Here is a 13,964-nt window from a genome sequence, read left to right as displayed (position 1 = left end):
ATTATTATATTTTTGCAGCAGCAGCAACAAACGGTATGGTAGATAGGCGGGATATAACTTTACTGAAAAATGGGCGTGTCTGTGACGAGGGACTGAGACATCGACTGGTCGCTTCGCTGGCCCGGCCACTAATTGACCGTCAGTTAGAGTGTCTATTGGCTGAAGAAAGGTGCAAAAGGCCAAATGATATGATCTTATGTGCACTCTACACTGTGCATTTGACAACGTTGCAGTTCAAAGATCTTTGAATTCTTTCCGACAATGAAATAAGTGATATAAACTGTGAATGGGTTACGTAACTTCAAAGGGAATGAAAATAACCTCGGAATGGGCCAGGCAGATTGGACATAATGTTGGACACTGGAGAAGGAGGAAGCATGTTATGTATAAAAATGGTGATTCACTCGTGATGTCACTCGAGCACTCGATGATGATGATGATCAGTGATGTCACTCAAGCTGTTGTGATGTCATCAGTGATGTCACCTGAGCGACATCACTGATGACATCACAATTGCTCGAGTAACATCGCTGGTGACATCATCACTGGTGAGATCACAGAACTAGGGATCTCGCTCGCTACGCGCGCCCGATTCCTAGACTCGACGCTACGCTGCCTCACCCGCCCTGCAGCTCGCCCAGCTGGCCCTGCAGGTTGCAGCCCTGGCTGCTCCTTGATGGCATACTTCATGGATGCTCCATCACATGTCCTGGAACTGGCAACATTCAGCTGTCCATGGCTGAAGACGGGGGTGTGAAGGCGGCAGACTCCCACTACTTTTTTGTGACATCACTAATCACTAGGGGTGTCACGATACACTCAGTTCACGATACGATACGTATCACGATACTGGGTTCACGATAACGATACGATACGATACGATTTTAACAATATTTTTTTAAACTTGAATAATGACAATATATGACTGGAAAAGTAGTATTTTATTTGAAATGCACAAATACAAAACATGCTGTTGTGGGAAATTGTTATTACAATAACAACTAGAAAAAACATGAGATTGGAGATAAGGCTTATCTTGAAATAGAATGAGTTACACCGTCACTTAGATTTACTTTGAACTAAAAGGTTTCTCAGCAGTATAAATTCTCATTATGCATCTTCAGTTTTTCTTCAAACTCAAACAACAAGACTTTTCTTAATCTATTTTTTATGCATCTTCAGTTTTTCCTGTCAAGTAAACAGTTTTGCCAGAAACTCAATTGAATGGTTTCTCTCCTGTATAACTTCTCATGTGTCTCTTCAGAGACTTGTTCAACTGAACTACTTTCCACACATTGAACTTCAACAAACAAAGACGTTTCTTAGTCTATTTTTTGGAGAGAATTTTTTTTTTTTTTTTTTTTTTTTTTCACGATATGAGATTTCATCTCAACGATACATATCGTGACGTTTTACTATCGCGAAATTTCGTGGGACGATATATTGTGACACCCCTACTAATCACTGATGATGTCACAGTGGGATTTATGACATGACTGATGATGTCACACATCACTGATGATGTCACAGTGAGATTTATGACATCACAGTGGGACAGAGAAACAGAGAAACAGCATGTATATACTGATAATGATGATGATGAAAGCTGAATACAGAGTAGCCTGGACTCTTGCAGCCCTCTCTCCACGCAGCGCAGCGCAGCGTTGCACATGAGCAGAACCACCCAAACCCTCTCCAACCCATCTGATCATGGAATGTACAGTACAATTCCCCATGTTCACATCTTACCAGTCCCAACATTTTTTAAACTCACTGCAACAGGGTACTTACTTAACAAATGTGTTGGTTACCATGAACCATATACAGCTAAATCAAAAACCATTTTGCTGAGTTAACGCTCTCTACACACAAAAGCAACACTGGTCTCTCGGACGACATGAATATTTTATACATGTTTTTATTTTTGTTTGAACCAAATGACAAGCTTGACCAGGTCCTCCTAGTTACAAATGTACAATGAAACGGAAGAAGAAAAAAATAGGTTAAAGGGTTAAATCTGAGGGAGTATTAACACGCGTCCATGCGTCGTCGTCGCCTTCTAGTGGTGGAATCACATCTGTGGACGTGGGCTCCTCTGTGGGCACGTACGTCCTCGTCCTCGATACCCAGTCCAAGTTTGATCATCCTCACATCTGTGGACGTGGGCTCCTCTGTGGGCACGTCCTCGTCATCGATACCCAGTCCAAGTTTGATCATCCTGAGGGCCAAGGTGCGCTCAGCTACAGTACGTTGAGGATGATGTCCATCTTCCAGTCCTTGCCACTGTCCAACTTGGTGGGGTTTGTCTGGCTTTCGCAGTGGATTTTGTCCAAAGCATCATAGGCATTGGAGATCAATTCCCTGAGGAAGATCTCCTTGTCGGAGTAGGTGTTGATAATCAGGGACATAAGCTGAGCAATCTCTGACTGGGAGGCAAAGGTCTCAGCCTCCTCCTCTTGATGTATTTCTTCAGGCATCTTTGCATGTTCAGTTGACTTATCTTGTCTCTTGAATGAAAGGTAACAAATCTCTGACTGGTCCATTTATATAGCCTCTGCAGGGAAGGATTTATGACATCACTGATGATGTCACAATGAATGACATCACTGATGATGTCACAATGTATGACATCACTGTATGACATCACTGATGATGTCACAATGTATGACATCACTGATGATGTCACAATGTCTACAACATCATCAGGGTCTGTCCTAATCACCACTTAGAATTGGTGATGTCATCAGTGATGTCACTTGAGCACTCGAAGATGTCATCAGTGATGTCACTCGAAGATGTCATCAGTGATGTCACTCAAGTAGTTGTGATGTCATCAGTGATGTTACCACTGGTGTCACTCGAGCAATTCTCTATGCAGCATTACACATGAGCAGAACCACCCAAATCCTCTCCAGACCATCTGATAATGAAGTGCACCAGTCCCAACGTTTTTTAAAGTCACTACACCAGGCTACTTAAAGGAACACTTCACTCAAATCAACTTTGAATAACTGTCAAACTAAATGAATGCCTGCAAAACTGTTTACAGTTTTCAGATATGTGTGAAATTATGAGGAAAATAAATCGGCATTGAAAATTGGCGGGGCGTCCCTTTAACAAATGCATTGGTCACCATGAACCATATACAGCAAAAAAACAAAAACAAAACTTTTTTCCTCTGTCTTGCAGAGTTAACACTACACACAAGAGCAACACTGGTCCATCGGACGACATGAATATTTGTAACTTATTTTTTTTTTAAAAATTCTGATTTCCAGACATTTTCTCCACAATTGTACTTGGCCAATTTCCCCCTGCTGCCCCGGTCGCTGCTCCACCACCAATCTGGGGAGAGTCGTAGACTAGCACCATGCATGCTTCCTCCGACACATGCGGCACTTCTTTTCACGTCAGCGGGGAGCTTCACCGGCAAGGCATAGCATGTGTGGGAGGATCACGCTATTCCCACCAGTTCCCATCCACCCTGAACAGGCGCCCCGACCGATAAGAGGACCTAGTGCAGCGACCAGTACACATACCCCTAATCGGACTTCCCACCCGCAGACACAGCCAATCGTGCCTGTGCCAAGCCCCCAGGAATAGCGCTGGGCTGTGAAGCCATTTGAACATGGTGGCGAAGCTCTGTATTGCAAGTCACGTGACGCCATGCAGCCCAGAAAGGAAAATTCCCATCCACTTGCATGGGGACGCCGGCAGCTGTTAAACCCAGGTGAATTCTTTCCGCGTGTCACTCAAAGTATAAAACGACTCTTTTAATTATCAGCTAATTTTTTATGGGGCATTTTCTCTTCAGAAGCCACTAAGAGCCGTATACGGGGGTATTTTCTTCGGGTAACACAATCCATGGGTGGGAGGGGTGGGAGACGTCATGGCACACATGCGCACTTCGCCTTGGGCTGCATGGTCAGGAAGTAAAACCAGGAAGAAAAAGCCCCCATGATGGCTTCATGCGCCAATGAGCAACCTCCGTCCGAATCCATGGGTGGGCGTGGCTTGTCCCCTATCCAGTTCTTTTAATACATCCATGGTATGGACGCCCGACCAAGCCGGAGGTAACACGGGGGACACCCCTTTTATTTTTTATTTTAACCAAATCACAAGATCAGGTGTACAATTACATTACATTACATTTTATTGTACAGATGTACAATAAAATACATTGTTATAGGGTTAAAATCTGAGAGAGTCTTAATCCACTTCTTCCATGCGTGAAGCATCATCGTCGCCTTCTAGTGGGGGAATCACATCTGCGGAGGCGGGCTCCTCTGTGGGCACATCGTCGTCATCGATACCCAGTCCAAGTTTGATCATCCTGTAGATGCGGTTGGAGTGGGTCTGTGGGTCATCCAAGGAGAAGCCTGAGGACAGCAGCGCGGTTTCAAACAGGAGGATGACCAGGTCCTTCACGGCCTTGTCGCTCTTGTCGATGTCAGCCTTCTGCCGGAGCGTCTCCACAATGGCGTGGTCGGGGTTGATCTCCAGGTGCTTCTTGGCCATCATGTAGCCCATGGTGGAGTTGTCCCTGAGTGCCTGGGCTTTCATGATCCTCTCCATGTTGGCCGTCCAGCCGTAAGTGCTCGTCACGATGCAGCAGGGGGAGGACACCAGTCTGTTGGACACGGTCACCTTCTCTACTTTCTTGTCGAGGATTTCCTTCATGAGCTTGCAGAGGTTCTCGAACTTTGTCTTGTCCTCCTCCATCTTTTTCTTCTCCTCCTCGTCCTCGGGGAGCTCCAGGCCCTCTTTGGTGACAGAGACCAGGCTCTTGCCATCAAACTCCTTCAGCTGCTGGGTGCAGTACTCGTCAATGGGCTCTGTCATGTACAGGACCTCGAAGCCGCGCTTGCGAACACGCTCCACAAAGGCGGAGTTGGCCACCTGATCCCTGCTCTCACCAGTGATGTAGTAGATGGACTTCTGGTTTTCCTTCATGCGGGTGAGATACTCTGTGAGGGAGGTTGTCTCGTCTCCAGACTTTGAGCTGTGGTAGCGCAGCAGCTCAGACAGCTTCTTACGATTCTGAGAGTCTTCATGGATGCCCAGCTTGAGATTCTTGGAGAAACCGTCGTAGAACTTCTTGTAGTTCTCCTTGTCCTCGGCCAGCTCGGCAAAGAGTTCCAGACACTTCTTGACAATGTTCTTGCGGATGACCTTGAGGATCTTGCTCTGCTGCAGCGTCTCTCTGGAGATGTTGAGGGGCAGGTCCTCAGAGTCGAGCACGCCACGCACAAAGTTCAGGTACTCAGGGATGAGCTCCTCACAGCTGTCCATGATGAAGACTCTCCTGACATACAGCTTGATGTTGTTCTTCTTTTTCTTGTTCTCAAAGAGGTCGAAGGGCGCGCGGCGGGGAATGAAGAGCAAGGCCTTGAATTCGAGCTGGCCCTCCACTGAGAAGTGCTTGACGGCCAGGTGATCCTCCCAGTCATTGGTCAGACTCTTGTAGAACTCTCCATACTCCTCGTTGGTGATGTCGTCGGGGTTCCTGGTCCAGATAGGTTTGGTCTTGTTCAGCTCCTCCTGGTCGATGTACTTCTCCTTGATCTTTTGTTTCTTCTTTTTGTCCTCTTTTGTGTCCTCTTCATCATCAGAGCCCACATCCTCGATCTTTGGCTTGTCCTCAGCATCCTCTTCCTCCTCCTCCTCTGCCTTCTCCTCGGCCTCGTCGTCGCTGATCTCCTTGTCGCGCTCCTTCTCCACGAACAGGGTGATGGGGTAACCAATGAACTGAGAGTGCTTCTTGACAACTTCCTTGATCCTCTTCTCCTCAATGTACTCTGTCTGGTCCTCCTTCAGGTGCAGAATGACCTTAGTTCCGCGGTCAATGGGCTCCCCGCTGTCGACCTGGACAGTGAATGAGCCTCCGGCACACGACTCCCAGGTGTACTGCTCATCATCGTTGTGTTTGGTGATGACCACCACCTTCTGAGCAACCAAGAAGGCGGAGTAGAAACCGACACCAAACTGGCCGATCATAGAGACGTCAGCTCCAGCCTGCAGGGCCTCCATGAAGGCCTTGGTGCCAGACTTAGCGATGGTACCCAGGTTGTTGATCAGGTCAGCTTTGGTCATGCCAATTCCGGTGTCAATGAGGGTCAAGGTGCGCTCAGCTACATTCGGGATGATGTTGATCTTCAGCTCCTTGCCACTGTCCAGCTTGGTGGGGTCTGTCAGACTTTCGTAGCGGATTTTGTCCAAAGCATCGGAGGCATTGGAGATCAATTCCCTGAGGAAGACCTCCTTGTTGGAGTAGAAGGTGTTGATAATCAGGGACATAAGCTGAGCAATCTCTGCCTGGAAGGCAAAGGTCTCAGTCTCCTCCTCTTGGCGTATTTCTTCAGGCATCTTTGTGTGTTCAGTTGACATATCTTTCTTCTCTCTTCTTCTTGAATAAAAGGCAACAAGTCCCTACTGCTGTCTGACTGGTCCACTTATAGGCTCTGCACAGAAGGATTTATGACATCACTCATGATGTCACAATGTCTATGACATCATCAGTGTCTGTCATAAATTACTGATATTATGCTATGCATTTATGCCAGTGATGTCACTCGAGCACTCAATGATGATGTCATCAGTGATGTCAGATATCTCGAGTTTCACCGGTCCTACTTCTAGCCTTCTACTCATGACATAACTGATGATGTCACCGTGTCTGTCATAAATCACTATGAACACAGTATTGAGAGGATACTTTTTAAAACCACTACAGATTAATTAATACATGCCCTAAAATGTGATGTGTAACGTATTCCATTACTCAAATTAGGGATGTCAATTTTCGGTTAATTTCACTTTCGATTAACCGACGCTAATAATCGATTAACCTATCGGTTAATTCATAATTTTTTAATATAATTTTTTTTTTTTTTTTTTTTTTTTTTTGTCTATTTACTCAATGAACTCATGCCCAAACAAGGCGTGTCTATTTAGATGCTGAAATGTTAATGCTTTTTGTGTTAGAATTTCTAACACAAAAAGCATTAACAAGCATTAACAAAAAGCATCAACATTTCAACACAAATTCTTTTTGTGTTAGAATTTGTAACACAAAAAGCATTAACATTTCAGCATCTAAATAGACACGCCTTGTTTGGGCATGAGCTCATTGAGTAAATAGACCAAATTTTTTTTTTTTTTTTTTAATATTAACTGATAGACCGACAGCAATAACCGAACAACGACGTTAGCGACGGTTAATCGATTAACGGTTAACCGTTGACATCCCTAACTCAAATACACACAAACATTCTAAATACTTTGGACTACTTTTGAAATACTTCAGAATCATGTTGCTGAGCATATTTGTCTGGGTCACTCTGAATGTACACAAACGCGAGGGCAATGTGGTCGCAACCAGCACGTTTGTAAGTATAAAATCAAATGTTATATTTCCGTGTCAAACAAACGCATTCCTGTGAATGTCCTGGCTGTCTCTCCTCCGACATTGCCATTGTGTTGTCGTGTGTGGCAGGTGCACTGTGCGTGCACATTGAACATAAAAACAATCTGTTTATTGGAAATGCATAGGCTAGCTGGTTACAACCATCCTGATCATGTGATGTCACATTCTGTTTCATTCTATGTATCATTCCTTCAGCCAATATGCGTCGGCAAATCCAATCCAAATCCACTCAGGAGAACAGCGAAAACATCTTTTCCACCAAGAAACTCCACTGCTGCATCCTCTCCTTCTTGCCTAATTGTTTTTATGCCTCCGCCGGCGAAGCCAGGCCGAAGGCATTATGGATCCGGGTTGTCCGTCCGTACGGCCGTCCGTACGGATGTCCGTCCGTACGTCCGTCCGTACGGATGTTTGTTAACGCCATATCTGAGGAACGCCTTGACGGAATTTCATCAGATTCGCCTTAAACATTCACTTAGGCTCAAGGATGATCTGATTAGATTTTGGTGGTCAAAGGTCAAAGGTCAAGGTCACTGTGACCTCTCGAACGCCATTTTCAAGCTTGTTAACTCGATATCTGAGGAACGCCTGGACGGAATTTCATCAGATTCGCCTTAAACATTCACTTAGGCTCAAGGATGATCTGATTAGATTTTGGTGGTCAAAGGTCAAAGGTCAAGGTCACTGTGACCTTTCGAACGCCATTTTCAAGCTTGTTAACGCGATATCTGAGGAACGCCTGGACGGAATTTCATCAGATTCGCCTTAAACATTCACTTAGGCTCAAGGATGATCTGATTAGATTTTGGTGGTCAAAGGTCAAAGGTCAAGGTCACTGTGTCCTCTCGAACGCCATTTTCAAGCTTGTTAACGCGATATCTGAGGAACGCCTGGACGGAATTTCATCAGATTCGCCTTAAACATTCACTTAGGCTCAAGGATGATCTGATTAGATTTTGGTGGTCAAAGGTCAAAGGTCAAGGTCACTGTGACCTCTCCAACGCCATTTTCAAGCTTGTTAACGCGATATCTGAGGAACGCCTGGACGGAATTTCATCAGATTCGCCTTAAACATTCACTTAGGCTCAAGGATGATCTGATTAGATTTTGGTGGTCAAAGGTCAAGGTCACTGTGACCTCTCAAACGCCATTTTCAAGCTTGTTAACGCGATATCTGAGGAACGCCTGGACGGAATTTCATCAGATTCGCCTTAAACATTCACTTAGGCTTAAGGATGATCTGATTAGATTTTGGTGGTCAAAGGTCAAAGGTCAAGGTCACTGTGACCTCTCGAACGCCATTTTCAAGCTTGTTAACGCGATATCTGAGGAACGCCTGGACGGAATTTCATCAGATTCGCCTTAAACATTCACTTAGGCTCAAGGATGAACTGATTCCATTTTGGTTATCAAAGGTCAAAGGTCAAGGTCACAGTGACCTAACAAATGCCATTTTCAAGCTCGGTAACGCCATATCTCAGTAACACATTGACTAAATTTCTTCACATTTGGCTCAAATATCCAATTCTGCACAGAAACGCCTTGATGCAATTTCTTCCAATTTGGCTCCAACATCCACTTGGACTCAAGAATGAACTAATGGCGGAGGCATAAGTCCGCGTTGCGGTCGTTCTAGTTGAGTCTATTTCTGCAATAACTGCTCTTATGGCTGTGTTGACTCTACTAATGTTCATGTTATTGCTCGTTGCTTTGCGAGCAGGGTCCGTAGCTCCCTCTGGATGCTGATGCTTGGTGCGAACCTCTGGATGCTGATGATTGGTGTGAACCACTGGTGTTTCGGATTGAAACCTATAGATTGGACAATTCATCTCTCACTTAATTGTTGCCCTCCTATCTCCACCCTCCTTTCCTATCTCCACCCTCCTTTCCTATCTCCACCCTCCTATCTCCACCCTCCTTTCCTATCTCCACCCTCCTTTCCTATCTCCACCCTCCTTTCCTATCTCCACCCTCCTTTCCCATCATCTCATTCCACCCCTCCCTCTCACAGACCCGCCCACTGCCTTCCACTGAAAACTCAGCCATCATGGGGGAAAACAATCTTATTCATCACTATTACGACAACGTCTTACTAATGACCAGGCCCACTTAATTGGGCAATTAACTTTTAATTGAGTGTTAATTGTCATTAAAATCACGGGCCAAAATAAATGTCTTGACTGATGAGCCATGACCGCAGCCGAGCCGACCTTGCTGATCCTCCTCTTCTATCCCAGTAACCTTCCCTACCATCTCCGCAGTACTTTACCATCGTGGAGATGATTTCCTGGAGAGAGTCAGTGAATGGTGCTGGAGATCATTGCATTGCTGCATTATATTTGTACCAGAAAACTGTCTATCAAACATCCATCTGTTGCATTCACACCACAAACCCATCAACATAAACAGACGCAGTCAGACAGCAGCAGCAAATACACCAGACTGTAGCCCATCAATGGCCATTTAGTGAGAGATCCGTGTTTCCTTCACCTCTCTTCCAAAAGGATTGAAGGAGATGAAGTGTCTGTGGAGCACCATGCCAAATTAAACATCTTCTCTATCTGTATCGCTGCCCTCTAGTCTAGAGGCCTCTCGCTTGGACCTCCTCCACACCGTTTCTCTCCCACCGTGCCTGCTGCGTCTGACTGCTGAGTGCTTCTTCCCTCCCACAAACACTGCTTCAGTCGACTACACAATAAAACTGTGTTTGTTTTGGAGGATTTTGTTCTGAAGAGTTATGGTTTGACCTCCAGGGGCACTGAAGAGTTATGGTTTCACCTCCAGGGTGGCAGAACTGTAGGATTTAGCATCTTAACACTGACAACACAGCAGTAGGTTTAGAAAGCAACATTTAGTTCACTTTTAGGTTAGTTGTGTTTTTTGTTTTGTTTGCAGCACAGTGATGACAAGACAGAGCTGAGGATAAAAACACACAAGTGATACAAAACTAAAAGGATGAGGCCGACAAGTAATTAGGTAAACAACCAAGGTAATAGAAGCCAATTGCTTTGGCTCTCTGTCAATGTCACCCAGTGCACAGTTTGACCAATAGAAAAGCCCCGTGCCCAGTTTGACCAATAGAATAGCCCTGTGCCCAGTTTGACCAATAGAATAGCAGGCATCTCAAGGAGACAATCAGCACTGCCTGGAGGAATAATTGGCCACCTCCTGCTCGGAGATATCATCAAATTTGCCCACAGACAAATCAATAAAAACCCATTCATCAAACCGGTTGTGTGTCTGCGTGTGTGTGCGTGCGTGCGTGCGTGCGTGCGTGCGTGTCTGTCTGTCTGTCTGTCTGTCTGTCTGTGTGTGTGTCTGTGTGTTGTGAGTGCATTTATTTGTGAAGTTGCCCAATAACATAAACTCTAAGTCCCATCTGTCCGCCCACTGTGGTCCTGTGGTCTTGTGTAAGATGATCGATCACTAGCAGAGCTCCAAGTAGGATTTTCATTTCAAGGGAGATCAAAAAGGATCGATAAGCATTCGGCCGAGGAAGAAGAGGAAGATGAAGACGTAAGTCTTTATGAAGTGAAGTGCAGTGCTGTAAAAAAAAAACAGACCATCGGCCGCTGCCATCACAACACAGACTGAGCTACAGTACTGGGCTGGCAACACCCACTGCAGGAACTGCCAGGGTGATTCATTTGCATGTAAGGCGATTATATTCAGTGTTGCTGGAAGACCCGAGGCTACCGTCTGTTTCCTCCATCCACACGGGGGGAGGTGATGCTACAGAGATGCCCTGGCCTACAAATGTGATTCTCCAGATGGAAGGGAACGTGCTTGGTTCAAAGTCGTTTATTAAGTCAGAGTGCTAGCGCAAATATTAGGCTATTTTGGGTGCCAAGAATAAATAATGATCTTAGTAAATATCTCAGATTTGCATATTTAAGTGCTTTTTTAAACCTGTTTCTTTTGTTTTTGGGACAGCACCAATCCGGTAGAATGGCCCATATATAAGGCTAGTAGCTACTTTGTCCGTTTTTGCTGCTCAGACTATGAGCCTGGTAGTAAAGTCACCCCGTGTCTTGTGCTCTCATTGGCTGTAGCATAGATCAGGGGTTCCCAAACTTAAGAATACTGCGGCCCACTTCGAAATGTGAAAATAACTTGACCTTATCTGTAAAGGGGAGACTCGTTGAGAGGTCAAGGGACCCCTTTGAAATAATGTTCCCTCGCCCAAATTTAACCTATGTTTGGAGCGTTATTTAGCCCCCTTCCCGACAAGCTAGCTTGCTTGGTACCAGTGGATGCCTTAGGTCTTCTAGTTTCTTCTGATAACAGGATCTGATCTCCACTGTAGCTTTCAAAATGACCCTGCTACAGCCGTTTGATTGCCCATGAAAATCGGGAGTGTTGGCAGAGCACTCGCCTGCAGTACCTCCACGGTGCCACAGTACCGCCACGGCGCCACAGCCCACAGTTTGGGAATCACTGGAAGATGATTCTCCCAACATGAGCAGATATTTAGCCTGCTAGATATCTGTGGGGTAGGGTTGTCAAAGGTATCTATAGTATCAATAAGTATCAATACTAAAAAAAAAACCCGGATACAATACTCATTTGCAACTATATCAGCAGTTAGTGCTTTCTCTTAGTGAAAAATGAAACATACCACTGATTTCTCCCTCTCTGTCATTTGGTGTGTATCTTTTGCTTCAACAAATTCAAAGTATTCTGATGACTAGAGCAGGGGTAATCTGCTGTGTTATGATAGGCTGATGACTAGAGCAGGGGTAATCTGCTGTGTTATAATAGGCTGATGACTAGAGCAGGTGTAATCTGCTGTGTTATAATAGGCTGATGACTAGAGCAGGTGTAATCTGCTGTGTTATGATAGGCTGATGACTAGAGCAGGGGTAATCTGCTGTGTTATGATAGGCTGATGACTAGAGCAGGTGTAATCTGCTGTGTTATGATAGGCTGATGACTGGAGCAGGTGTAATCTGCTGTGTTATGATAGGCTGATGACTAGAGCAGGTGTAATCTGCTGTGTTATGATAGGCTGATGACTAGAGCAGGTGTAATCTGCTGTGTTATGATAGGCTGATGACTAGAGCAGAGGCCTGTACTACGAATGTTGTATTAGAAGATCCAGGATCTGTCCCTTGATCTGGTTTGTCTAAACCAGATCAGCTCGATTGTAGTTAACTTGTACTACGAACGTCGATTGGCACTCGTTAACTCGAACCAGGTTTTTCTAATCAAGCTGACAGCGCGTGCACATGAAAATGCCCGTGCACTGGAGCTCGTGCCCGCAAAAGAGGCGTGGTTTTTAACAACTGCCAATCAGAGTGCAATATGGACTGCTCCAACTCCGACAGCGCCAGACACGTCTATTTCCTCATTGAATGAAACCGCAAATACAAATCTGCGTTGGATATTATTACTGTTCCCGAATGACTGTCTAAAGTGACCACTTTTATCCACACCAGTAATTTATTTGAAGAGCGGTTTCGTAGGCTATCTACAGCTCTCTATCTACAGTCTTTTGTGGAAGCAATGTGTAATCTATCTCAGTCCAAAATCCGTATGTAGCTATAGACCATTTAGGCTCAATGAATAATAATGATCCGTGTCTGTACTTTGTTCAGTATATTGTATTTCAATTTGTAACCGTCAAATAAAATAAAATAAAATAAAATAAAATAAAATCAATGTGTTTAGTCGCACTGATTGAATAATTCCTATAGGCTAATCAATAAAAAAAAGAATGATAATAAAATAAAATAAATGCTTCTGAACTGAATCGACACGGTATGTGCGGGCATAGATTTCATTTATAAAAAATAGTCTATTTTGTGGTCACATGGCTATTGTAATGTCAGCAGAGTCGCATATCTCCATATTTCATATAATGATGCTGGAAATATGAAGTTCAATCACATCATACAGGCCAAAAGCAACAGAGTTGCAGCTGCAAAATGCAGGAGTAGCCTAGATATGAATCATCTTAATATGGGATCGCCTGTGTGCAGGTGATCCCATATTAAATTGCTTAGATGTAGTAGGCTGTATGACCATTTCAATTCCAACCCAACGTCAGTCTCAGCTCCGTTGCGCACACGGCACCGTGCGCTTTGGAGACGTTTATGTAACCTTTTTATGCCGGTTTAGTGATATGTCTCTCACTCACTATTCAGCTGCAATCGATCAGCGGGGTCAAACAACGTATCTAGGCTACTTGAGAGCACAAAAATGAATATATAAAAACATATTCCAAAGTGGTAAGTAGGGCTTACCGTAAATTCCGGACTATAAGCCGCACCTTTTTTCCCGTTTTTTGGGCTTTTTTGGCCCCTGCGGCTTATATAACGGTGCGGCTTATCTATGGATTTTTTCCAAAAAAAAAAAAAAAAAAAAAAAATCTCTCTTTTTTAGCACTCTTTCTAACTATAAATCCTATATAACTATAATAAGTTTTAATTTCCTCTCTTGCCGTCTTTTCACCACACTGTATGACACTGTATGACACTGTGTGCACTGTAAAAAACAACACAGGTGGTGTTGTGTTATGTTGTTTTGTTGAAATGTT

At 44.5% G+C, this 13,964-nt stretch overlaps 1 protein-coding gene across 2 annotated transcripts; it reads right to left on the bottom strand.

Moving 5' to 3' along the window:
* Positions 1 to 4,209: 4,209 nt before the first annotated feature.
* On the bottom strand, positions 4,210 to 6,366 carry LOC310796527 (heat shock cognate protein HSP 90-beta; the record flags this gene model as incomplete). Of its 2 annotated transcripts, XM_083658728.1 has the most annotated exons (2): positions 4,210 to 6,006; positions 6,151 to 6,366. In XM_083658728.1, the coding sequence occupies 2 exons, from the start codon at positions 6,364 to 6,366 to the stop codon at positions 4,210 to 4,212; spliced, it is 2,013 nt and encodes a 670-aa protein (XP_083514854.1). The 2 variants fall into 2 exon arrangements, with proteins under 2 accessions (XP_083514854.1, XP_083514853.1); XM_083658727.1 differs by having other exon boundaries at positions 4,210 to 6,366.
* Between the last annotated feature and the right edge of the window lie 7,598 nt (positions 6,367 to 13,964).

Source organism: Poromitra crassiceps (assembly GCF_964638095.1).
Source record: "Poromitra crassiceps genome assembly, chromosome: 22".
In the NCBI taxonomy this organism is placed as follows: Eukaryota; Metazoa; Chordata; class Actinopteri; order Beryciformes; family Melamphaidae; genus Poromitra; species Poromitra crassiceps.
Note: the sequence above shows the minus strand (reverse complement) of the source record. Positions and strands in the feature narration are given on the sequence as shown.